Genomic DNA, 25,896 nt, shown 5'->3' with positions numbered 1-25,896 from the left:
TCAGCTGCCGCTGACAGCGTTGGGGCAGATGATGAGAGTTTTACCATCTTCCTCTCTGTGCAGCGCTGGTGCCTCTGCTCAGCACTGTGGTGGGGGGTGTGATGGGTCTGTGAGAGGCCCAACCTCGTAGTTTTGCTTTTAGCTCTTTCTGGTGCGGGATCTGGGCCATTTGGAAGGAGGAAAGCTCCTTCACTGTCTGTCCTACAGATGCTTTCTCATTTTGTGAGGGGTGCAGGAGTGGTGGAGGTGTTTGTGACCAGGGCCTGGGGAAGGATGGCTGTGCTCCCTGATGGCAGCGAGCAGGCAGGGCTGCCGTGTGTGCAGGCAGTGACAGCAGTGTTCTGGTGGCAGGGTCCTGTGGGCAGTGGTCTTGCACCGCGTGTGGATGTGGATAGTTCACTGCTGAAGCTGCAGAGTTGAGCTTTCAGCTCCCAGCTTCACTCTTTTCCATCCATTGCTGAAGATCTCTTCTGGCACCATAATGCTGTTGACCTTTTTCCATGAGCTTGCCATGGTGGGCTTGAACCAGCAGTTGCTCTTTCCAATGTGAGGCTGGTGATAAAACTCAAATGTTGTAAAACCACTTCCCTGCTGACAGAAAATCGACCTCCCCACCCTATGGAGAGGACGAGGGGCAGTATTCCCAGGGCACAGGTGCTTCCCAAGTAGCTGGATTTTTCAGATGCCTCACGTTTTTACAGTGAATTTGTTTTGTGCTCAGTTGATTTAATTAATCAGTGTGTGGGCAGGTTCTGTGCCTGCTCTGCCCCCTCTGTGATGTGGGACCAGTATAAAGAGAGGAGGGGACAGTCAAACCCAGGTGCCAAACTGGCAAAATTCCTTATCAAGGAAGTGAGGAAACTCGTGGGCTTTCAGAGGTCCCAGGTGATTATTTTGATGTATGAATCATCTTTTGTTTCCATGTGGGATGTGGAGGGGGAGGTGAAATATAAATGATTAAGAGGTTGGTAAGTCAGTGTGAGGAGGGTTGGAGCTGGGGGCACAGCTGGCACGTGTCACCTCCAAGCTGCCTCTGGGCGGCTGTGCCATTTCCATTCCTTGTGACTTTGCTGTTTATTTTTATCATTCTCACCCCTGAAGTGGGAGAGGGGAGGGTGGTAGGTGCTGTGCAATGAAATCAGGGAGGAGAAAGTGGAGCTGGGCAGTGAGTTGGCTCTTTGTCCAGGTGATGGCTGAGGCTGTGGTGTGTATGACCACCTCCTGAGGTGGTAGTTGAGCCCTGTAGGATGGAGCTGGTGGGTGCAGAACCCAGCCCCACTCTTCAGGGGTCCTGAGGTCCTGGACATGCTGCTTTTACTGTCCTCTTGCCAGGGTGTAATTGAGAGAGCTGCTGTGGCCCAGGTGACAAGTGAAAGGCAAGAGGAAATGGCCTCAAGTTGCACCCCAGGGTAGGTTTAGATTGGTTATTACGAAAAATTTCTTCACCAAAAGAAATGCCCAGGGCAGTGGTTGAGTAACCATCCCTGGAGGGATTTAAAAGATGCATAGATGTGGCCCCTGGGGACATGGGTTAGTGGTGGCCTTAGCAGTGCTGGGAGAATGGTTGGACTCGATGATCCTGGAAGGCTTTTCCAACCTAAATGACTCTGTGGTTCCATGGTGTCAGTTTGGTGGCCAAGCAGGAATGAAGGCTCCTGGGGACCATCAGCCCCAGCGTGGGCAGGAGCTGCGAAGGGGTGATGGCTCCTGTCAGCTTGTGCCTTGCATCTTCTGCAACAGCTCTGTCAAAACATCCCAGGTTTCACAAACAAGCTGCTATTAAAAGCTCCTTTGGATCTCTGCTGACAGAACCGGGGTAAGGAGCACGCTGCACACACGCTGGTGGCAGATGTGAGCGGACAGGCACGCTGGGGACAGCGAGGTGATGGGCAGTGACCCCACACCGAGGGCAGCAGTGCCCCTGGGCTGCATGGTGCTGCCTGGACCTTCAGTTTGGCAAGCTGAGATAGCTCCAGACAGCTCGTCGGTGAGCTCTAAGGTGGGAGACCAGAGCACTCCCAGCTGCCAGACTGGACCTGGTCCCCTCTCCTCTGTGGGAATGCTGGGGAAAGGCATCACGCAGCAGCACCATTTTAAGTGGAAATATGTTCAAGTCTTCACATGGCTCTGGGCTCAATCCGAGCTGGTTTCAAAGGGATGGTGCAAAAGGGAGGACCCTCAGCCCACACAGAGCTTACAGGGAGTGTGGTGCTGGATGCAGCCTCTGGGCTGCTCCGATGGCTGCGAAGGAGTTGCTTTATAATGCAATAAAAGAATGCTTTATGAGCTACTGTACTGATTGCAAAGGATTTGTGAGAAGATAAGAAATTGCTGAGGGCTGTGGCCCTTTGAGGCTGTTCTGTGAGGTGATGGACTGAAACTGTGGAGAGGAGGCTGGTCCTGCCATTCCCAGGGCAGCACCTTGTCCCCAAAAGCAGCCAGGGCTGTCGTGTCCAGGTCTTTCTACATCACTGAGTTCCTCTAAAAGCAGCCTCAGAACATGGGGAGACAAGCTGGTGTTCTGTAAACTGAAAGAACAGATCCCAGAGGTGGGTAAAGTGGCTGCTTGTACAGACGTGTGGCATTTGCTGTCTGGAGGTCCCTTTGCACACCTGGGCTGTTTGCTGGGGGAGCTCCCGCTTGAATGACACCAACTGGAGGTGTTGGAATTGGCTTCAGGGTGAGCTGGGCTCCCTTCAAGGAGCCAGCCGGGAAGTAGAGACCCCAAGGATTGATTCACCTTCCAGCAGTGCCGGAGGTGCCCTGGTTTCTCCTGCTCTGGGATGAGAGGTGCCTCCCACAGGCAGCCGCTGCCCCCCCGGCGATGGCTGCAGGAAGCATCGCTGCAGAGTCCTTCAGCTCCCACCTCCTGGCACTTCATCCTGCAAGCAAAACTTTATCAGAGCCAGAGAGTTGCATAAAGCAGCGCTTCTGCAGGAGTTCAGCCGTGCAGATCCTTACGGCTGGTGAGCCTGAAAGCGAAGGAAAACGCGAGTTTGGTGACCTTGGACTTGGCATTCGGCAAAACAGTTCCCAGCGGCAGAGCAGAGGGCGTAAGCTTGGGGCTCACTGGGTCCTGTGGGGGAAGATTTCCCTGGGGAGGAAGCAACTTGTTCATATAAACACATTCCCCCTGTTCCCTTTGTGCCATCCCTCAAATCTCCCGTTCCTGTGCTGTGATGCCGAGCGAGGCTCATCCACCCCGACCACGCTCCCTTTGCACCTCTCTGGAATAAACCCAACCTTGTCATTTGCAAAGGCACTTTTAAAAGAGGCCCTAATTAGTGTCTATAAATTGCTTTCTTTAACCTTTCCAAGCTGATGTGATCTGTTCCCTTGTTACTTCAAACCTTTTATGAGGTGCCTTAATTTTCCATCCACATCATTACTCTACTGAAGCTTTTTTGTGGGGTTTCTGTGTCCAGGTCTGTGAGTAAGTGCATTTATCTGTCTGAGAAGCTTTTTCCCCTGGGTTTTGTGCCCTTTGAAGGGCTCTGAAAAGAAAAGATCTCTTATCACCATCAGTCTGAGTGTGTATCTGGGTATTTGGGAATGGCTTGAGACAGAAATTAGAAGTTTCTTTTCAATAACAAAGGCATTTCTTGAGCTTTAAACTCACTGGGTGTGGAAATGAGAGCTGTCCTCTTTAGGAAGCTGCATGTGGGAGCCCTTGGAAATGATGAATTTCGTTAATTTTGTTAATGGGGGTTGGTGTGTCTTCCAAAAGCAGACTCACGTATTTGGCCACATTTTAACTTGGCTTTTTCATGCAATTTGGATGTGATGCCAACGCGGGGTGATTTGCATATGGCAGCTAACTAGAGGCATCTGGGAGTGTAAGCAATATTGAATCAGCAACTTTCTCTGTTGTCATAACACATAAATATTTTTTAATTTTTTTCCCCTACTCTCTGAAATTCAATCAAGTGGGGAAATTATATTCATAAGAGCTTCAAATGCCAGCTTTTCTGTTTTGAAATTAATGGTGGAAGTCCACCTCAGGTTTTCCTGGCATGAGGCCCTCTCTTTCCCCAAATCTGAACTCAACTTCAACAATTCATTTGAAAATTTTTCTTTAAAAAAGTTTGATCAGAAAATTTTATTTTTTTTTTTCCCCCAAAATTTGGTCATTTCCACATCATTTCATTTTCTGGCTTTTACATGTGTGCTGCCTCCCACCATTTCTGATACCACTGAAAATATTTCTGGTGTATTTTGTAATAGAATTACAGGGTAATGAATAAACATTGCATTCAAACTGCTTGTCCTGCCAGTAAGAATGGACTGTTTGGGTTTAAGGTGTTTTTAATCAAACAGGGATTGGCCAGTGACTGTTGTCAAGATTTCATTTCTTACTAGACATAGCTTAAGTCACTTAATCACCTTCCAACATTTGGCTACAGTGTGTTTTGGAGGAGAAACTCGATGTCTCCTTGGTTGCACGTGCACCTAAATACAAACTGGACATTTCTTTGGTTTATTGGTGTTGTCAATGGTGTTAGTGTGGCTGTGTGTGAGGAGTATTCCTGCCTCCAAAGGAGATCTGGGCAATGGGGAGGAGAGGCTGGAACTCCTCAGGTTGTGCCTGCAAGGTGCAGTAGGTAGGATATGTAAGGTCACCATCTGCTCTCAAACCCTGCCCAGCCAAATCACGGCAGGGAGGGCTCAGGATGCAGCAGCCGCCTTCGCCAGGAACGTCAGACTTTTGTGAGCCCAAGGCAGATTATCAATGGGACCTTAATTCAACCAGGTGCCTGGAGATGTCCCTGCCTACAGGTGCTAAATCAGTGGCATTTAACCTTTCCCTTCCCTGTGCTGGCTGCTCTGCTTCCTGTGACACGGAGACAGCCTTGCATGCCTGCTTGTTTCCTGGTGTCTCCTCCGAATGTCGAAGCCAGCACTTCCCAGTCTGAGCCTGGAATTACTTGCTGATACGTCAGTGGCTCTTTATAGCCTGTAACTTCCCAGCTTGGTTGTTCTGGTGTTTTCTCTTGAGGGGACCACTGCCTGCCATGTGCACGAGGGGGGCCAAGGCATGGCCGTGGATGGGATGGAGCACTGAGAGCAGCACGCCTGGCTGCCTGCTCGGTGGGATAACGCCTGGAAGGGCAGACCCTACAGCCCAGCCAGGTCCTTGCTCGAGGGGCTGGGACACGGGGTTTTCTCGTGCAGGCAGTGTGTTTCTTGCCTGCCTGGCTGCCTTCCCAGGTGTGTGCTGTTTCCTGCACTCCATTCACCGCGTGTTTTGTCCCACTCCGATAGGGAGGAACCAGAGAGGATAAACAGCAGCTCCGTCAGGGACCTCTGGTGTCTTCTGTGTAATAAGCAGCACAACCCAGAGTGAAATTTCGTCTGCTTTCTCTCCTTGGCTGTGAGCTCTGAGAGCCAAGGCTCTGTCCTGCTGCAGGGCTGTGTTGTGGGGTCTAATGCAGGGATGTAGGACATGAGCCTGACTGATCCCGAGAGCTCTCTGGCTTTTTGCAGCATCATTCTGTTTTCAAGTGTATTTTGTAAAACAACCCCCTGCAAAACAGCCCACAACCAAAACCACAGGTCTGCAGCCACGTATATGATTGTTCTCTGCAAATTTATGTTGGTGGGAAAATGAATACTTTTGGGGGTGAATCCTTCTTGAAGGGTGAAACATGATGTTGCTTCTTTACCCCTGGTACGGTTGAAAATGCATTTCCGGCCAGGAAGAACTTGCCTGTAAGCTGTGGTTGCAGGCTCTGCTTTCTGCCCCTTTCTCCTGGTCAAGGAGAACTTGAAAAGTGGATTAAATCTATTTTTTTTCCAGATTTAAATTCCTGGCTTTCTGGAATGGGGCCAGCTCAGCTCAGCTGGTGTAGATTTCTCCCTCCTAGAATCATGGAAAATAGAGGTTGGGAGGGCCTCAGGAGGTCATGTAATCCACCTCCTGCCCCAAGGCAGGATCAACTGTATCTAAAATGTTTGCTAATGAGGGTGGAGTTAGGTATCTTAGTGTATTTATAGGCATCTCCGCAACACCAGAGCACACCTACCTGTGCAAGTGGCCCTGCTTCTCATTCAGTTGTACATATTTTTCCTACTTCCTTGTATTTATCCTCCTTTTTTTTTTGCTTTGCATCTCATCCTTACGCTTATTGACTGGGAGTTTTCCTACTTCCGTGAAGAATGCTGTAATTCTTTCTTTAATAGCAGTTGCTATGGCAGCTGGTTCAGGCAGTGCCTTATAGCCTAGTGCAGAGCTGCTTCTACAGACACTTCCACTGCTTGTTTTTTCCTCTGGAGCCAGCCCAGATCTTTGGGAAATGTTATCATTCACTGCAAATGTCTTGAGAAGAAATAAAATTTAAAAAAAAAAAAAGATGCTGGTATATAAAAACATCCCCTAAGCCTTGCCCACCCTCTAACCCAGCACTAAAGGATGCTAAATATTAGGCCAGGAAGCCAACTGTTTAATTCTGGCTGCTGGTGCATTTGTAATCAAGAGCCAAGATGCAATCAAACACCTTGCCCTCCCTTTTAATTCGGGGAACAAGAGCCCATGTGCAGCTCCTAGCAAGCGGATGCAGTTTCCACTGAGGTCCCTGCAATTTGCAACTTTTTCTTGCTGGATGTGGCCTCTGGGTTCCCTGGATAGCATGAGGTAGGCTGGCTGCAAATGCCTCTCATGTGGGAAAGGGGCTTTAGTTACTCTAGGGTGTTTCTCCTGTTCTGAATATGTTTTTATAGCAGTTTGCAGCATTTCTCAGCTTAGTCAAGGTTTTCAAGCTAGGCCTTAATTCACATTTCCCTGGTGGTCTTGTCTGCTGTGCTGGGCTGTGCTTTCAAAGTGGCAAGAAGGTCTCTGCCTTGAGTGTAAGAGCATCAAGCTCTGAAATGTAGTGGGAAACTTCCAAAGTCTCATTTAGCTTTGTCTGCCTTTACCTGGGCTGACGAGAAACCCTGTTAGATAAAAAGCACCACAATCCTCCTCCATAACAAAACCCCAAGCAACGCCCCCCCACCAAACAGTACTCATACTTTTTTGTTTTGAGGGCTACTGCTGTAGAGTTAACCTCTAGAAATGGGAGACTAGAGGAGGAATTAACCTCAAAGTCACTCTCACACCGTTCTCCTTGCTTGCACCAGCCCTGTTTTAGCCTGGTGGCAGCTGATGGTTTTCATGGCAGTTACCTGCACACAGCTCCTATTTTGTCCTGTGTTACACCTGCATCTGTCTGGACACATCCATGTTTTAGTGGGTGGCACCTCCAAAGTATTTCCAGTTGGAGCAGCAAGGGTGAGGGGCGAGGTGCTGATACTTCCGTGCTTCTGGTTGCAATGATAAGGACTAAGACATGATGGCTTGGTGTATTCATCGTCTTTTAAATTATCTGATCTGAAGGATTCTCTGTGTCTGTCTTACCAATAACAGCAAATTTTTACCCTGTTCAATAATGCGGGATGAAAAGCACGAAGTCCTTGCAGAGGAAGGGAGAAACTCTGCTGCACCAAGGTTTCATTGCTGCAGGATGTTTGTGGTTTGCCCCATGACTTGGGATGAGGAATCCACCTGGAAATCCCTCACAGCTCTCAGCCTCTTGGGGCTGGAAAGGTGCAGTGACCCTGCAGTAAAGGACAGCTGTTTCACTCAGGTTAAGGACATGGAGAGAACTTGTGTGTCTGCCAGCACTGGGTTCAGATCCCATGTCCTGTCAGAGAAGACAGGTGAGATCTGACCTGGGGCGCGTTGATGAACCCTCTGGAGAGTCTGTCAGCTCCACAGAGACCAGGACCTCACTTAGAAACCTGGGGCTGGACAGCACACAGTGCTCACATGGAGAGCAAGTTTCAACCTACTTAGAGCTCAGACTCGTCCTGTGCCTCTCAAACTTTTCAGACCTGGTTTATTTTATCATTTCAGATCCTGTCAGTTTGTCTTTAATTAGCAAGGCTGGATCAGGGCTCCACAGGAGCTTAAATGGGCCTCTTCTTTTAATTAAAATTTTGGTGTTAACAGCCTGAAATAGCAGGCGTTAGAAAGAGCCAGAGCTCCAGTGAAGGAGGACAGTCCCCGTGGATCTGCAGTGGCATCCTCCTGCCTGTCAGGCAGTTATCACAGGGGTTTCTTTCCCCCTAAAGCTGGTGCTGTCACAACAGTGATGCACGTCCTGAATGTGAGATGAAGTTCCAGTCTAGGCTGTAACCAGCCAGCTTCCAACCTGCTGCTGGATGCTGTGCCAAAACCACAGCCTGGCTGGTTGGTAGGTGACAGTGGGTCATGGAGAGGTGCTGCAAGTCCATTTTGCTTTTATTAAAAGGGCAAATGAGTTTAAAATTTCCTCTGTAAGGGCACCTAAGCAGGATTCCTTTTGCTTTCACAGGAAATTTATTTCTTATAACTTCAATCATGCAGTTGTGAAATAGCTATGAAAAATCTGCTGCTCTGTCCCCTGACCCAAATTACTCCCATTTGTGGCAATTTTCTACCACTCTTTAGAGCCACGAAAGCTGTCGTCTGAGTACAGGTCAGCACTGGATCTGTAGCATGAATTCAGGACTTGGGTCATCATTGCACTGTATCAGTTGGTGCTCCAGGATTTGCCACGTGTTCAGTAATGGGAATGTTTGCAGCACTGATCTGTCAGTTACCCTACAGGGAACAAGCGAACAGGAAATATTTCTTGCTTTGCTTACATCCAGAGACTTGTCTTGTAGCTCAAGGGCAATATTTGTTGACTGATTTTTCTCCTGTGAGGTGGGATTGACAGCGTGGATTGCAGATAGAGGTGGAAGGAGCTGTGCCCAGAGCAGGGCGAGGGTGATGAGCCAGAGGTGTGGCCATGTGGCTTTGCTTGATCCTTGTGTCATTCTCATGCTTCCACAAATACATTCCTCACTCAGCCATCCTGGACCAAGCTCTGATAGGAACACCTTCAGCTACCACTGACGGGGGGTTTCCTGTGGATCCTTGAGCATTTTGGCACAGACCTCCAAAGATATTTGGGTATTTTGACTTTACTGCAGTCAGTTTGGTTTGGTCACCTAATGCACTGTGCTCCACAGGGCACAGAATCCACGTGAAGAGCACTCAGCTCCTTCCTGCTGGATGCTGCTGTACAGACCACCCCATTAATCACAGCCCCATGGTATTAAAATACACTGGCATGGCATGATCCCTCAGGGGTTACCCTGAGCAGAACCAGGAGTTGCCAGCAGCAGTGAAAACATCTTGTGTGTGCCATGGAGAGGAGTAGATCCCTGGGACAGCCAGTTCCCAGTTTTGGAAGCTGACCCCAGTGCTGTGGGCTCCCCACCCTCCTCCTTCCCTTCCTGCAGGAAGGGCCTGTGGGTTTTCCAGCCGTGGAACAGGAAAGAAGTGGGGATCCTGTTTACCTACCCACTGAGCTGCTCACATCTGTTTAGAACTCCTCCTCATCCACACTGCTCATGGCTGTGGCACCTCATTTGTCAGCTGTGCTTCTCTGCTGGACCCTCTGCAAAGAGCTCCTCATGGAGCATCGTGGGTGGGGGTCCTGAGGTGTCACAGCTGGAGAGGCCTTCGAAACCCAGCGGGCTGAGCCATGGGGTTAAGAGCCCAGCACTGGTTCCTGTGTGACTGGGACATGAAAATAACAGCTTGGTCACCCAGAGACCACAGGACCTTGGGACTGGAGGGCATGAAGAGGGTGTTTATTGTCACTGCAGTGGGCAAAGTTGGTTTTGCACTTTCCCAAAACAGCTTCTGCGTTAGATCCTAATAACATCCAATGCAATACCAGCTCCTTGGGAGGTGTCAGGTGGTGTCTGACTCGTGTCAGGAGTGTGGAGGTTTGGTGGGACTCATGTAAAGCCTTGGCTGTGTTTATTATCTCTCACTAAAAGATGAGAGGACATTGGGCTGTTTTATTAGGGGCATCCCTTTGCTTTTGTTGCGATGTCTGAATTCTCCACAGCTGGGGTGGAAGCCAGAAGGGTGAAACATGGAACTGTGAGTGGAGAGGGTTTGCTGGTGGAAATGCTTATGGGGTAGGTGAAGGGGAGGCTGGAGGTCTCCCTGTCAGAGCAGGAGGCACAAGCTGCAGGATCAGGGTGAGTGGTGCAGCCTGCCCTGGCTCTGGGGCAGCCTCCTCAGCAACAAAACCCTCTTTAGATTTGGCACAATTTGTGGTGTGGAGAGTGATGGTGTAAAATGCTGTCTTGGGGGCATAGGTGTTTAACCTGAACAAAAGTGTCAGCCTGGGAGTGCGTTTGCTATGGAAAAAAGCTGTGTACCTGTGCTCACACATCCCCTGGGACATGCACAGCTCTGGAAAGCAGCAGGCTGCCAAGAGCATGCGGGGACACAGCCAGGGTGGCCTTCTCTGAGACTGCTGGTGGCGGGGAGCTTTTGTGCTGTCATTATCTCTGGGCAGTGAGTCCTTCCCGTGGGGTTTGGGGACAGCAGGAGTGGCTTCAGGGAGCTTTTTACCCTGGCAGCCCGGGTGGGTGTTGCTGCTAAGGGGGAGGCTGGTGGCTGTGCTGGCCATGGCACAGGGTGCTGGGGTGGTGGCTAATGAGGAGCCTGGACACCCAGCAAAGCACTGAGCGCTGCAGTCAGCTGAAATGAGCCCCTGGCAGCAGTGGTGGCAGCTCTGAGTAGCAGTGGGCTCATCTCAGGCAGCAGAGGGTTTGCTGGAGGAGGTGGTGGCAGGTTCAGGGACCAGGATCTGTGTCAGGCTTTCCTCGGGAAGGCAGGCACGGTGCTCCTGGGGTGGGTGTGTGTTGTACTCCTGCAGTATTCAGTGCTGCAGTAGGCCAGCAGCAGCAGGGATGTGCCCTGCCTGGTGTCAGGGGCTGTGTAACTACACCGGCCTGCACCCTCAGGGCAGGATGCTCAGGGGCCTGTGCATGGCCACAGCCAGTGCTGGCACCAAATCTGGTGCTGTGTGAACTGGGCTGAGCCAAAAGCCGGGCTCTGGCAGTGCATCCCTGCCCTGCTGTAACCAGGACAAGGTGCCCTGAGCAGGGAGAATGGCACTGCCAGGAGGCAGTGACTATCACTTACTCTATTTAATTAAACTGGGGAGGCTTTTTTATGGCCTATTTAAATTTTTTTTTTTTTTTTTTGGACAGTTGCTTAACTGGGAAAGTAAGCTGGGGAAGAGAAGCTGTCCTTGTTTAAAAGGGTCTACCCTTAGCCCATAAATCTGGGCCAGACCTACTGGTACGTGCTGGTGCTTTGTGCAGCCCTGGAAAGGAAAACAGGCATAAATATCACTTTATAGCTGTTCTGCTTTGCTCCATGAATCTGGATCAGTGTCTCTCTCCCTCCTAATCACGTTAGTTTTCTTTTGATCTACCTCTGTTAAGGAAATCTAAACTGATTTAGCTATTGCCATCCATTTTCCATTTGCCTGATGGCTCTTTCCACAAGGCTGTCTCAGCTCTACCCTCATTACTGTTGAGTTGTCCGATGCTGTAGCAGGTGACACTCTGCTGTAGAACTTTGTAAATCTTAACCAATATTCACTGGGATATTTTTTGGCAGATGTTTTGTTTCATTTTTGGACAGATTAGTTTTAAATTGGCAAATGCACCAGGCTTAAGGAGAAGACAATTGCTACTAGCTGCCAAAAAGAAAACACTAATTATCAATCATGTTTTATTGAGCCTCTGTTGAACTGATTTGCTGTAGAAAACATAATTTTCTTGTACTCTAGCTTCAGGACATCTGATTTTTGAGAGTTCTGCTCTCTTGATAGCGGTGATGTATGATACAGCATAGAAGAGAGGAACAAATTAGCTCAGGATTAAAATCTGTGACATCTTGGAATTTTAATCACCTGCTTTTAGGAACACAAAACCATTTTCTATGCTGATGTGCCATAAAATCATTGCAGATGCATCTTCCTTGTCACTTCTGCATGAGGAGCCTGTCCCTGCATGTGATTTACAGCACTCCCAGCCACAGCAGAGTTCAGTGAATGCCATGGCTTGTTTGGTCTCGATAGGTCCCAGTTTTCAATACTGTGAGACAAGGTAAGAACAGTTGGGGGAAGTCTCAGTGTTCCTGCCTTGCTGTGGGGCTTGGCTGCACTTGCTGTGACTTGGAGCAGCAGCAAAGCACCGACTGCCTCTGGAATCACCGATGTCTTGCAAAGCTGCTGATACAGTCATTAAGTAAATCAGGTGTTCAGTGAGTTGTTATTATCCACTGTGGTTATGTGTGATGGCCAAAATCTCTCTCACTGTGCTCCTGGTGGCTGTAACACGCTCAAACTGCCCGCTGGGAAAGGCAGGTGGGGGTGAAGGAGCATCTTCCCTGCTGGCTCATGCAGCCCCTTCCCGACTGCAGACTGGCTTGGGTTTTCTCTTGGGGTAAGTCCAACAGGGCAGTTTTTATCCAGCTGTTTTTCTTGTGAGAGGGAAGCGTCATCCATGAAGGGAGATGCTGTACCCTGTGTGGCATGGACACGTGGGAGCTGGCCCAGGAGTGTGGCCGAGAAGGACTGGTCAGTGGGTCAGCGTAGCCTGGCCCCTCTCCATCACTGCTGGCTTTTGCTGCTGGGAATGTGCTTCATCAACAGCAGATTTCTCCGTATTTCCAGCAAGACTGTAGGAAAGGAAGGGATTTCCAGCCAAGGAGCTGGGAAACCTTGTCATTCAAATCTAGTTCACTCTCTGAAGAAACTCCTTGATTTACATACTTTGTGTGGGGGAAGGAGGGATCAGATGGTTGCAAAGCATCTCAGAACTGCTGACAGTGTAAGGACCTCCTTGTGAGAGCTCCTGTTCCTTTCACAGTCCTTTCAAGAACCTCCTTTTAATGCTTCTTGGAATTTTACTGCAGAGTAGAAACCCAAGGGAAGGTTTGTGCATCTTGCTGAGCTCTCTGGGGCTCAGGTGTGTCCGAATTCCCATCTGACCGGGACCCTCCTGGCTGGTGCTGCGGTGGAGGAGGAGATGGCTTTGCCTTGCCTCCTGTCCCCTTCCCAGGGTGACTCTGCAGTTCCCAGCTGCTGTGATTTGCCTGCTTGTGCTGAGCTTTCCTCTCTGCTTTTATGGGTGTGTTATTTGTTAGACTCTCTGGTGCAATATGTTCTTCTTCTTAACGTCTTTGATGCTGCTGTGCGTTACAGGCACAAAACACCTCAAACCCATCTGGTTTGTTGGGTCTGTGTAGAGAAAGAGCCCTCCTGGGGAACTGGGGTTGCACTGGAGAGCAAGGCTCCAGCAGCAGAGAGGGTAATGCTGTCTGTCCCAAAAGCTCTCTGTGTCACCCTGTTGTCCTTAGAGCCCACACAGCTGTTCTGTCCCCAGAGCAGGTACGGGGCCGTTTGCTCCATGAGGGATGTGTTCCCTTGCTCCAGTGCTGCTGGTGCCCTGTTGGGTGGAAGAGGCAGCACCAGCTGTTCCTTTGTGTTCCTTTCCTTCAACCCAGAAGCGGGTGGTGATGTGTGGAGAGCTCGGCCACCAAAACACGGCCATCCCTCAGTTGTAGGTGGCACAGATGATGCAATTTATGCAACCAGGGCCCATTTTAACTCACTTATTGCTGGTGGTCCCCTTCCTCCCAGCTCTGCTGGATGGAGGAGAGGTAACAGTCCTGTCAGGACGTGGAGCCGAGCTGGGGTTACAGCTGTGGGAGGAAGGCAGCAGCCAGGGCAGAAGACATGTGTGGCCTTCACGTGCTCACTTCTCAAAGGGAACAACTAGAATTTGGTTCAGGGTTTGTAGGTCAGGTTTCCATTATACAACTGTACTGGTTGCAGCTGCTTGTGTGAGATCCAGACCTCGTTGGATGCTTCTGGTGGGGAGGGCTCCTTTCCCTGGGAGTGATTCTTTATGACCAGATGAACAGAAAGAAGTGGGTTTCTCTGTTGTAGCACTAACTGGGTGCTCATGGAGGGTTAGAGTGGGATTGCCTCAGCCTGTGAAATGTGAGAAACAGCTCAAAAGCATTTTTTTACAAACAGCTGACTGGAAAAATAATAAATTTTTTTAAGCCTGTGTTTTTCCCAGACAAAGGTGAACTAAAAACAGCTGGGGAGGGACCTTGTGCTTGGTCACAGATCTAGCAATGAGGATCAGATCTTCTGCATCTCCCAAAACAGACACAAGTGCTCTTGGCACAAGTGACGCTGAGCTTGTGGGTTTCTGCCCATGCCTTCAGGACAGGACTTCTTGTGTGAGGAAGGTTATACCCTGTGTTTAGTGAGGGAGAGTACAACCCTCCCACTTAATTTCACAGGAGATGAAATGGTCCATGATGTCTCCAGGAACCAGAACACTTGGATTGCTATCCTCGTGATGGTCTGTAAGGGCCCTGTCACCTTGGTTAGCCAGCCCTACTCCTGTTAATGTAGGGCTTGCTCTCAAAAAGGTGTTTAGTAGGATGCTCCAGGCCTCTTCTGCTGGGTGTTGGTTGGCAGAAAAACAGCAGAAGCTGCCAGAGTTGCTCAGTTACACTCAGTGCTGGAGATGCTGCATTTTGGGGTTAGGAGCAGGAGGAAGCAGGGCAGTGCTGGGTCCAGCCCAAGCAGTGGCACAGGGCTGCACATCTGCCCATTCCCATGCATTCCCAGCCAGCTCCTGGACCCCTTTGCTGTCACTGGGATCCACCTCTGCAGCCTGTAATTAATGCTGTCAGCAGAGTGGTGTAAGCAGCCACTGCAGCATTAATTTCTTTGATGAACTTACCAAGGTGGGTTGAGCTACTGAAGCATTTTGTTGTTCTTGTAAATGTTCAAGTCAAAATATTAGAGGGTGGAATCGGTGGGAGATGGCACAAAGCTGGAGCCTGGCTTTCCTCTTGCCTTAATTTTCAGAATCGGGGTTATTTTAGTTAATTTGATCATGTAGCCTGTTCTCCTCAAGCAGCATGGCAGGGGAGAGGCTCTCTCCCCCTTTACTCCTCGGTGTAAGGGGTGCAGTGAGTACAGGGCACTCTGCCACTAACCAGGAGATGGATGTCCCCGTTCTTGCACTGTGACAGCTCAAAGGTGGTTCATGTGCTCAGGCTCTTGGTAGCGTTAAATATGTAATGAAAAACTCCCCAGTGAGAGGGATCTGCTGGTGGGGGAGCTCTCAGAAGCGAACTGGATGGGATAAAATGGCTCATTAACAACACTGGGTTTACTACAGAAATAAGCAGTTTTCACTGCTGCTGGGAGGAGAATGGTCCTGCTGTTGTTAGTGGCAAAACTTAATGGGGAATTTTAATGGCTGTTAATTATTTTGCAAACTGCTATTTTATTGGGAAATGTGATATAGTTTGGAAAACTGAAGCAGTTCTCCACTGGTGCAGAAAGGAAAACTAGAACTCCTCTGAGCTGCCTCTTGCTGCAGAGGCTGGGGAAGGCATTTCACTTGCAATACTGACGTGGAGACTTGGTCTTTCATCCCAGGATTAGAGTCCTCTCGCAGGGATGAAGGGAGGGAAGTCAACAGATGGTTGGACTTGAGGATCTTAAAAGTCTTTTCCAACCTTAGCAATTCTGTGATTCTGAGTGGGATATATTATGCTCTCTCTGCTCCCTGCTGTTGCCTGTCACTCCTTGTTCCCAGCATCAAGGAGTTGCGGCTTCAATGTTCAGAGATACTGCTCTGATAAGTGGGGTGCTTTGAACCTGTGTAAGAGCTGTAGGAATGACATATTTTTTTAATTCGGTGGTTTAAACCATGTCTTCTTAAAAAATGTATAATAATAATATAGTTATATAACACGTAATAGATATAATAATAATAATAATAAGATCAGTGTGTAAACACAAAGCAATGAATTAAAAAAGAAAAAAATCAGTGCATGCACAGAGACTGAAGTGCTCGTCTCACATCAGTGCCCTGGCCTGAAGCAGTAAGGCCGAGCACTTTCTGGAGGAGACTTCCAGCTCTTTTCCTCTTCAGGTTAAGTAAAAGTCTCCCAGACTGCCCCTGAAGGCTGGTAGAGTCCTGAGCTCAGAGCTCCAGTCGGAGCTGCTGCAGGTTTGGACCGCAGACCTCTCCTTCCTCGAGGGAGCCTCCTTGTTGCCCTGCCAGGAAATGGAGAGGTTTTCTCTCTCTGCCCATTACTAATCTGGAGGGGTTTGCGGAGTTCAGGCTGCATTGTGCAGATGAGAGATTGAAGCTGATGGAGATGGCTTTTGAAAGTGAGGTGAAAAAGGAAAGTGCTGCCAACCCTGTGCTCAGTTCCTTTCTTTTCTGCATCAAAGTGCTGGAAGCTCAGCAGAGGAGGGCTGGCAGCAAAAGCTGTCCTCAGTTCACATGAGGCTGCACTTCGGTGTCTGTGCACATGGCAGGGATGGGTGAAGACAGCCAGCTGGGCTTTGTTTTGCCTTTCTAAGGTCTAAATGACCTGTCAAGCTCTCTCCATGGGCCTCCCAGCAGTCACAGAGCTGTATTGCATCCCCCAGCCTGGGAACACTCGTCTTCTGCTTCTTGAGGTGGTGGCAAGCAGAAATCACATGGAGCTTGTGGCAGAAGTTGTTGGAGGGAGTTTTCAACTTTGTGTAATGGAACAGGTGAGATAATTATTAAAACGAGGTGATCTGTGTGCACAGCACTCACAGTCAGGTTATAGGCCAAGCCAGGTTGTAGCACTGTGTGCCTGCTTGTTTTGACCTTATTTGAAGGCCTTTTTTCAGTGTCTGTCTCATTGATTATAAGCATTATTCTAGCTGTGAAAAACCTGCATTTCTGCCAAGCTCAGGTGCTAACTTTTGATTCCACTCTTAAATGTATGGATTGGTTTCCATGCAGTGCCGAATACCTCTGGTGATGACGTTCACAGATAAACTCTCTTGGCTTCTCTGGCCAGAGTTTGTTGGTAACCGAGGGACACTGGACCTTGGGGATTGCTTTGGGATTGGAGGTGCTTGACCTGGAGAGCAAATTTGAATGCACTGCTTTGTTAATACGAACACTAAATTGTGGGCTGTGTGATTTGTCTGTGAGACTGGTGCTGAAGTGAAAGTTGAAGGAACAGTGATTGGAAAGTCTGGGGGAATAGTGAGATTTGATCAGCCCTTAAAATTGCAAACTTCTGGGACTTGGGCATGTGGCAGGAGGGATAAAAAAGAGCTGTTAGCACTGAGGCTTCAGCTGCTTTGTCCAATTGCTCTTGGCTGAACAACGGAAAGGATGGGGGAGAGTTTTCTTGTGCTTAAAGGACAGAGCTGGGACCTGGTGCTTAAGGGCAGTGTCACAGCTGTGCCATGGACTGTCACTGTGACCTTGGCAAAGAAAGATCCCTGAGCCTCCAGAGCCTTGGTCTAACTTGGGCTGAGATGTCACAGCTGTGAAATGAGGCAAAAACTGATGGTAAAATCCCAGGACAGCCTGGAGCTCACTCCACTAAGTGCAGCTGCACTTTGGGAGATCTCTGGATGGAAGGTGCTGTTGAAATCCAAATCTCTGAAATGTGTAAAATTTGCTGCTGAATAATTACCGGTTGCAAAAGCAAAAGGGTTGCTAAGGATTGCGAGTGCTTCTCCGGTAAAGTTCAGATTGCTGCTAAACTTGCATGAAGGTTTTTGCTGTAATGTTTGTTTTTAAAATGAAACCATGTTCTGTCTTTATCTGATACTAAAGAAGGGGGCGGGGGGGATGATTTTCTGCTTTTACAGGCATTTCCCTTCCTGCACTGCGCAGCAGCACAGCATTTCCAGTTAGGAGCAGTGCTGAGGAGCGGAGGGTGAGGTTTTAGCAGATTACTCTTTAACTGCTGGCATGTCCCTTGTGGTCTCCCACGTGTGGGCTGGCAGCAGCTCCCGCTGTGGCACTGTGGCACAGAGCCGGGCGCGTGTCCTGGCACACCGCGCTCTGCCCTCGCCGGCATTCACACCGTGGCCTCGTGGCACCCTGGGTCGGGAATGCAGCCACCCATGGGAGCAGACCGGAGGGTGTGACGTGGATCTGTAGCTCTTAAAGATCTTCATCCCCAGCGTACCCATCCTAAACTAAAAGGAGACAAAGTTGGAAGGAGGGAAAAAACAAACCAAGCAGTGTTGACTGAGGTCAGAGTGGAGAAGGTGCTGAAACAGCCAGAGCAGATGGAGAAAGGAGGCCAGGACTCTCTAAAGCCTGGGGTGGGGTTAGAGTGGCATGACACAGAGCAGGAGTCGTTCAAGTGGGGCAGAGGAGGGGAGCCCAGTGTGCCACCAGCTCCTGGGGTGTGGTCTGCAGGCTGTCACTGCAGGGAATTGTTCGGTATTAACTCAGGGCAGCCTGAAAAGCAGATCTGTATTTCCCCACCCTCCACCACAACCTGTCTTCCGTTACTCTAAGTAGAAAGTTTCCTGGTTTATAATTGAGACTCTTAAAAACATTCATGTGGTTCAGGTCATCATACAGCTGCTTAACTGGGGTCATGGGATGCCTGAAATACGAGCTGGGGCAAAGGCTGTTGGCTCTGGAACCTAAGAGCACTTTCAGATGGCAATAGGAACTATTTCCTGCTGCACAGAGCACATCAGAGTATCCTCTTGCAAATCCTGACAGTCTGGCTCTGCACAGAGGTTGGAGGGGGCCTTTGCAATTCTGCTCCTCTGATCACCTGTTAGGTTGTTGTGTTAATAATAACACAATAGCTTATTGTAGCTGGGAGGCTGTTCATGGACTCAGACAGCTGCAGAAGTTTCCCTCCTGACAACATTGCTCCCTTTTATCTAAACACTTCTCAGGCTGTCATTTCTATTAAAGCCAATTAACTTTTATGATGCATTTCCTTTTTGGTACCCTGAAAGACTTAATTTCTAATAAGCTTAGTACAGACAGGTGCTGACTGCTCCATTTCTCAGTCGATGGATTTTGGTCCAACACATCAGAGATTGTTTCTGAACGTGTATATAAGTGAGATCCTCTGTGCTGCTCAGATAAAAGGCACATGTTGTGTTGATATTGTTGATATTGATATTGATTTGCATGTGTTGTCTTGACTTCCAAGAAGTGGTTTTTGTAGGAGCAAAGCTGGAAGCAGCCAGAGCAGTAGGAGAACAGGAGGTCCTGGTTGAGATACTGGCTCTCTAGGTGCCCTTTGTCTCGCTCTGCCTGAAAGTCAAAGAGAAATGAGATGTGGACCTGCTTGGGTCCACCAAACCCAAAATTTCAGGTGTGAACTCCGGAGATGGGGGATGCAGGTGCCCCTGGAGCTGCTGCTGGAGGACGTGGCTGTCCATCATCCCTCGCTTTGTGCTGTTGTTCCCTGCTCAGGCCACTGCCTCATGTGGCTTCCACCACAGCAGGACCATTCCCTCTGTGAACTGTCAAACCCAAAAAGCCAGCACTGCTCTGCTGGTTGCCAATCTCCTGAGTCATCCTTGGGAAACTTGGCCTTGGGTTGCTTGGTCCATGCCTCCTGAAGTCTGAGTTAATGTATTTTTTTAGTACTCTTTAAATCAGGACCGTTCAAATAACTACTCCAAAATGCCTCGTAAAGAGAGAAGAGGCTCTCTGGCAGCCCAGGTGTTTCTGTCACAGCGATATTGGGGAATCTGCTTTCCTGGCTCCCTGCCCACAGCAATCCTGCTGAAGGCAGCTGAGCCCAAAGGTTATATAAAACACTCATCCCTTTCAAATCCCATCATCTGTTTTAAAACCATCCTGAAATGATTTATTTATTCTTCCAATACCGGATGACAAATGGGAAACCAGGGAAGTAATCTTTGACTTTAATTTTGCTTTATGTATTTAACATTTCCAGTGTGGACCAATTTTACTGTTACTCTGACAGGAGAAGAGGATCAGGATACTTTTGAACATGACACTACATCCTTAGAGAGGCGTGTCAGGTGGCAGCATCCTCTAATTTTTATTTTCCCAGCTGAAATTAATTTGGCTTTGTTTCTGCTGTGCCCTTTGAGCACTGTGGCTGCAGATGGGTAACTTGCACGCTTCCTTATCCCACTAATCCCAGGTGGATGGCAGCCATTAAAGAAAGATGGTTTATCATCAGTAGCACTAAGTGGATTATCAGAGCTCGGAGTCCTGCATGCAGAACCAGAGAAACGTGGGATGCAGAAGGCTGTGGGGGCCAGGCTATGGCCCATCCATTGGAGAAGCAGCTGTAGGAGGCTGTCCCTTTGTAGCATTCCTCTTGTTGCTCAGGTGCTGCAGTGATGGATAAGGGTCAAAGCATAAAGCAGAAGTGGATTGAAATATGCACAAACATGGGGAGAAAGAATCGGACCCTGTGCATTAAATAAATGTATGACTTGCTGTCAGAATAAAACTTGTATGAGCCCGGCCCCCAACCCTGCAGGAGGAGCCTGCTGTGAAGAACAGGCTCCTCGGGGCTGAGGAGGGCTGTGCCCTCTTAAGTAAGAAGCATCAAAGTCAGAAATAGGTTTTCCTTGAGAGAAGCAGCACCTGGGCTGAGTGTAGCCGTGTGCAGTGTCCCTGCCCGTGTGAACGTGGCACGAAGCAGATGGGGCTCTGCTGGCCTCTCTCCAGACTTCCCAGATTTTGTGGATCTATTAGAAGCAATGTGTGTGCCTGGCTGTACACTGGGTGGGAAGTGTTTAACGGGCTTTGAACTTTCCCGAGAAAGCTCAGTGATCAATCGGGATGGGATGTCTCCGTCGCTGGCTCAGCAGGCAAACTGGGCCATATTTATTTTTAGGTGTACTATGTGTTTGAAGCTGTCTGAGTGCGGCTTTTTGCTTTCTGTGGGGTTTTTCTGTCTTTCAGAAAGCTTTAGGGAGCTGTGGAGTTTATCAATGGACCAGCATGGGCTATCAGTTGTACATTGCAGGGAGTGGAGGATAAGGCTGAGTGAGTTCATCCTGTTATTGCTCAGAGTTTAGATATGCTGTAAAATGTGAGTATCATTGTATGCTGGGCTAGGAAGCTGGCAGAGTGCTCACAGCTTCAGTGCTGTTTTCCTGGCATTGTTTCTCCTGTGCAATAAATATCCCTGCAAAACCACAGCAGTAAACATGCAGCTTTGAAGTAGCTGAGCCCATCCATAGTCCCATGCCTGGCAGGCTGGGATCAGCCTTTCTAGACGTTTGCCAACACCCCTGCATGTATGTCACTACAAATAATGCTGGAAGGAGCTTCTTCTGCTACACTGGGTCTCTGACTAAAGCTACACTTCATTTGGGTGAAAGGGACTTGGAGCAATGTGTAAAAATGTTTTATTAACCTAAGTGAAACTTCATTTTATGCAGTGAAATCATGTGTGAACATACAGAAATTATTCTACTGCCGTGGAGACCTGAAAGTGCCTGGTTCACCAGACGGTGAACTAGAAGGGTTTGAATGACTTTAAAAAGAAGTTGTTGAGTGTAAAAGTTCGAGATAAACCTGGATTTTTAAAAAGTAATGGCCTGTGTGTGTATATAAACTTGGAACACACAGGTGAGGCTGCTTGCCAGTAGAGACAGTTTGCCACTATATATTTTTGGGAGGAATCAGGACCTCCTATCAGGACGGTGTCTGTTGGGTTTTTTTTAATCCCTCCATGGTATCCATATCAGTTCCAGTTGGCTTTTTCTCTTATGAGTTATTAATGCTTGAGGTATGCGAGTGCTTGGGATAGATGGGAGTGTAATAGTATCCAGGATTTTATGGTGTAGCTTATTGACTTAGGGGAAACTGCACTGACAAAGGCTTTTTTTTCTTCATCTGGTTTAGGAGCTTTTCTGGAAAAGCTGCTTCTTGTGGAAACTCAGTGGGAAGTAACACCAATAAAAAATGCTAGCGCTGTAATATCTCTTCAGGTGGGGGTTGGTTGCCCCATGTTGAGTTTTCCTTAGGACCTTTGCAGTGTTGTTTTTGCCTTTCCCCTGCTTTTTAGAGTTTTGGTGGGGGATAAGTGAGGCTGGGAGGAGAGGGAGCTCCTGAGAAGTGGTTTGCTATGTTTGGGGAGGAGAATCTTTCTAAGGCTGCCCCAGGACATCTGATGGAAGGCGGCTTAAAACCGAGGCTGTATTTTCACAGCTGTTGTGGGAGCTTTTTCCATTTAATACAGCACAGATGTGAATGATAAAATATAAATTGAAGATTAATGTACACCATCGTGGTGTGTGAGAGGTTCAATTATCAGCAGATCAAGGAGAATAATGGAAAATACATTTGAGTGATTGCTCAGTTAATACAGTTTGGAATGAATTATTCACAACAATTTGTTCACCCAGCTCTTATTGTGATCATTTTCATTCCTTCATTTGCTATGCGTTTGGAACTGCTTCCCACAACTTGCGCTCGACACGCAATAAAGAATCTCCACGCTCGCAGCCCCTGCTCCCCACCTGCCTCCGCCTACACGCAGCGCACAGATTCGACAGAGCTCAGCATTTTTGGCACTGAGCTCTCTAAGAAGTTAATCGCAGTGTTAGAGTGGAGGCTGATGCTGCTGAAGCTGCTGATGTGACCCCAAAGAGCCCCTTCTGTCGGGCTCAGGGGCTTGCAGAGGGCTCGTTTCCGTGCTGTTCCGGAGGCACGCAGGGGGATGGTCCTTCCACGAGTGGAGGCCAAGGCTTGAGCTGACAGAAGGCGATCAGCTGGCACTGAGTGATTAATCTGTGTCCTTGAGAGCTGAAGTGTTTGCTTCCTACCTGTACAGCATCAGTCATGCCTGGAGGTGGGGGAGAAGGTGTTGGGCTCTGCAGAGAAGCGTGTGACCCCGGCAGGGCTTGAAGAGAGGAGCATTTTGCATGCTCAGGTGCCTGTCCCTTATGTTGTGTGTGAGGCAGCAGAGCAGGTCGGTGGCACTGCCACAGCTGAGGGTGCAGCTTCCAGCACTGCAAAGCATCACAGTTCTGGCCCCCCTTTCCTATTCTTAGGGCACTGGACAACCCACAAATGCACATGTCCCATGAAGTTTATCAGAAAGGAGGACTCGTTCTTCCTGGCTGTTTGGGAAGGGCTGCTCCTGGGTAGTGGGCATGGGGAAGGTGTCCCTGTCCTCCCTCCATGTGCCTCTGCAGCTCACAGGGAGCAGGGGATGATGAAGCTGCTCTTTGCCACCCTGTGCCCTGCTGGTGGGCAGGAATGGGGCTGTATTCTGCTGTGAACTTGGGCTGGTGGGCAGGAATGGGGCTGTGTTCTGCTGTGAACTTGGGCTGGTGGGCAGGAATGGGGCTGTGTTCTGCTGTGAACTTGGGCTGGTGGGTGGAAATGAGGGCTCCTTGCTGCCTGACCCTGTGCTCCCCCACCGAGCCCTGAAATGCAAGCTTCAGCTTAGGACGGGTCAGAAAGGAGTCTGATCTCTTCTTCATGCCTTGTTTGCCTGGACTCAGTGGTACCATGTCCATACCTTGCTTCATTATCTGACTTCTCCGTGCCATTTCTGGTGTCTTGTGGCTGTTAGTCCTCACTGTGCTGGGAGGTACTGGGAAATAGGGTGAGCCTGTCCTGAGGGCAGAAGGGAGCCAAGGGGAGGTGCACTGGGGACATGAGGGCTGCTGCAGGGGTTAGTGAAGGATTCAAAGCTTCTTTAGGGTAAGATTAAAACTTTCCTGAATCTTAACCCTTCAGGGCCTCTCACAAGCTCTGTCAAGCCATGATCACAGTGCCCTCGACACAGAACCCTGTAACAAGCTGGGATTTATGCTGCTGCTTCTTCCCATGGAGAGACAGCTCTTACAAGGTTAATTTGCCAGCATCTACTTGTCCAAATCTCCATAATCAGGCAAAACATGATTACAGATCTGTGTGTCATTAGTACACAATGGCACTTAACTGACTGAGATTGAATTAAAACCCTAATGGCAGAGCATCCAATGTAAATAAGAGACAACCAGAGCCACTGGTGAATGACTCGTCTATCACTCAGCTTGGATTAGGAGAGCAAGAGCTCAGGGCTGGCCAGAAACAGTAGAAGCAGAGTCATTAAATTGGATGTACTGGCTGAGGTTCAGTGCTCTTATTACTGTTATGCATGCAAGTGTTGGGGCTGTGAGTCCGGTGTAGGCATGGGCTTCCTGCACTGGCCTTTGAGCTGGAAAAAAACAGAGCCTTTGGATTCACTGTGGTGCTGGATGAGTTTTGTCTTTGCTGTATTCTGCTTTTTTGCAGCAGTTCCACTGAGCAAGTGTCAATGCCTTGAAATTATTTCCAGCAAAAATAAATCCAAGCGTTCGTTTTGAGTTGGGTGAAACAACCCTGTGATGTGTTTTATTTCACTTCTGCCTGGTTTTGCCTTCCTTTGTGATAACGTCAGAGCAGTGGCTTCCAACCAAAATCTCACTTTGCTTTCAATTTGCCTTTCTTGCAAGTGTGTTTTCCAGATCTTTTAAACAAAGCCTCATAAATCATCAGTGATGTCATGGTGGGTGTGTTTTCCATGTTCTGCTTTGCATGCCAGAAGTGCTCTGTCCCCAGGGACAGCCCTGCAGATGGTTTTCCCCGTGGATGTGCTGGGGGAAGAGCTCCCTCTGACAGCGGGACAGGATCAGAGGCTGCAGGATGCTTTGGAGCGAGCAGCCTTGCGGTGTTTTTGATTGCCAGCTCTGAGGATGGTTATTGCCCTTTTAGCTCTGTCAGTGTGCCCTGTTGTGCAGCTCTGGTTTCACTCAGTGCTTGCATCCCTGCCATCAAATCAGATGTGACGTGAATATCTGTTTCTGCTCTGGCCCTGGGGAGATGATTATGAACCTCTGGCTTGTGCTTGTGCTGTCAGTGACATTTGAGGTAGGAAAAGCATTAGGTGGTGAAATTTCTGGAGAAGAAGCAGGGAATGAGCACGTAAATGGCAGAAAAAGGGTATGGATCATCAAGATCTGTCAGCAGTGTTGAATTTGAAGGGTTTCTGGTGTTGCTGTTAATTTATGGCCTCTCCCAACCTTGTTGCTATTGCCCTGTGCAAGATCTGTACCTCAGAGCAAACTTTGTTTTTTCACCTAGGGGCTAATGACTTTTCATGTGTTTCAGAAATTTGCATTTTAATGGAATAAATCTTTACCCTTTCCCCCCAAAGCAGTGATTAAAAACTAAAGCCTCTGGGAAGCTTTCTCCAAACACCCAGCAACTCAAGCAAAGTGTCCAAAGCCACCCTGGTGTATTTAGATGTGACAGGGCCCTGAATGTATTTGGTTTCTCATCATGGATCAATTACTTCTTGAGGCAAGACCTCATCCCTCTCATGGTGGGAGGGATCTCTCTCATGGTTCTAACTTGGGATCCCAAAATCCCCTTTTAGCTCTCCTGGGCTGCAGAGTGCAGAGGTTGCACTGGGGCATTGTGAAGCACACGGTAAAAATGGAGACTGTTCCAGCTCAAGTGAATGAAAATTTAAACTGTATTAACAGTCTCCTTTGGAAGGAGGTTGGGGGAAAATTGTGTGCTGGTGCTCTCTGCTGGATAAACCCAGGAAGGCTCTTCTCCCACTGCGGTGACAAGCCAGTGCTGGGCTTGTGGCTCCTGCAGCTCTGCCCATACTGATGGTGTGAATTTCCCTGCCTTGAACTGTCCAGCGCTGGTTGAGAGCAAGAGATGTGGCAGCGTGGCTGCTCTGACTCTCTTCTGTCCTTCCTTGCAGTGTGTTACTTGCTGAAGAGCAACATCAGCCCCGACCTGTGCAATGAGGATGGATTAACTGCGCTGCATCAGGTGAGGCGTGGGAGGAGCTCACACCTCCCTGTGTGTTCCTGCTGCCCGCTGAGCCCACCTGCCCAGGTCCAACAGGGAGGCCTCTTATATTTTATATTTTTTTTCTCAGTTAAAGCAGTGAAACTTGACCATGTTGTGCTGGCGATCCGGTTTTTTGGGGAGCAAACTGAGATCAGACCTTTTCCTTGCTGTATCCCAGACTTTATTCAGTGATAATAAGAGCTCAGGAGTCAGGGCTGGACTTCACATGCAAACAGCATTTCCCCACCTTTTAATCTTTGTAGGACTGGGCTCTAAACCCTTATAGCAGATTAACTCAATTTTAGGGACCTTGGCAATCCACGAGTTTTGAATAAATGATACATGAGATGCTTGAAGAATCCTCTGCTGCTCGTT

At 48.8% G+C, this 25,896-nt stretch overlaps 1 protein-coding gene across 2 annotated transcripts in view; it reads left to right on the top strand.

Moving 5' to 3' along the window:
* The window catches only part of PPP1R16B (protein phosphatase 1 regulatory subunit 16B), a 58,618-nt gene that overhangs the window by 19,069 nt on the left and 13,653 nt on the right, over positions 1 to 25,896 (top strand). For both annotated transcript variants that reach the window (XM_042050270.1, XM_042050279.1), the window contains exon 3: positions 25,430 to 25,500. In XM_042050270.1, the coding sequence (XP_041906204.1) occupies positions 25,430 to 25,500 (71 nt within the window). The remainder of the gene's footprint in view (positions 1 to 25,429; positions 25,501 to 25,896) is intronic.

This window comes from Corvus kubaryi, unplaced genomic scaffold (genome assembly GCF_017639235.1).
Source record: "Corvus kubaryi isolate FWS band 111438036 unplaced genomic scaffold, C.kubaryi_AGA036_p1.0 134, whole genome shotgun sequence".
Taxonomy (NCBI): Eukaryota; Metazoa; Chordata; class Aves; order Passeriformes; family Corvidae; genus Corvus; species Corvus kubaryi.
The sequence above is the reverse complement of the archived record's forward strand: the minus strand, read 5'-3'. Positions and strand labels throughout refer to the sequence as shown.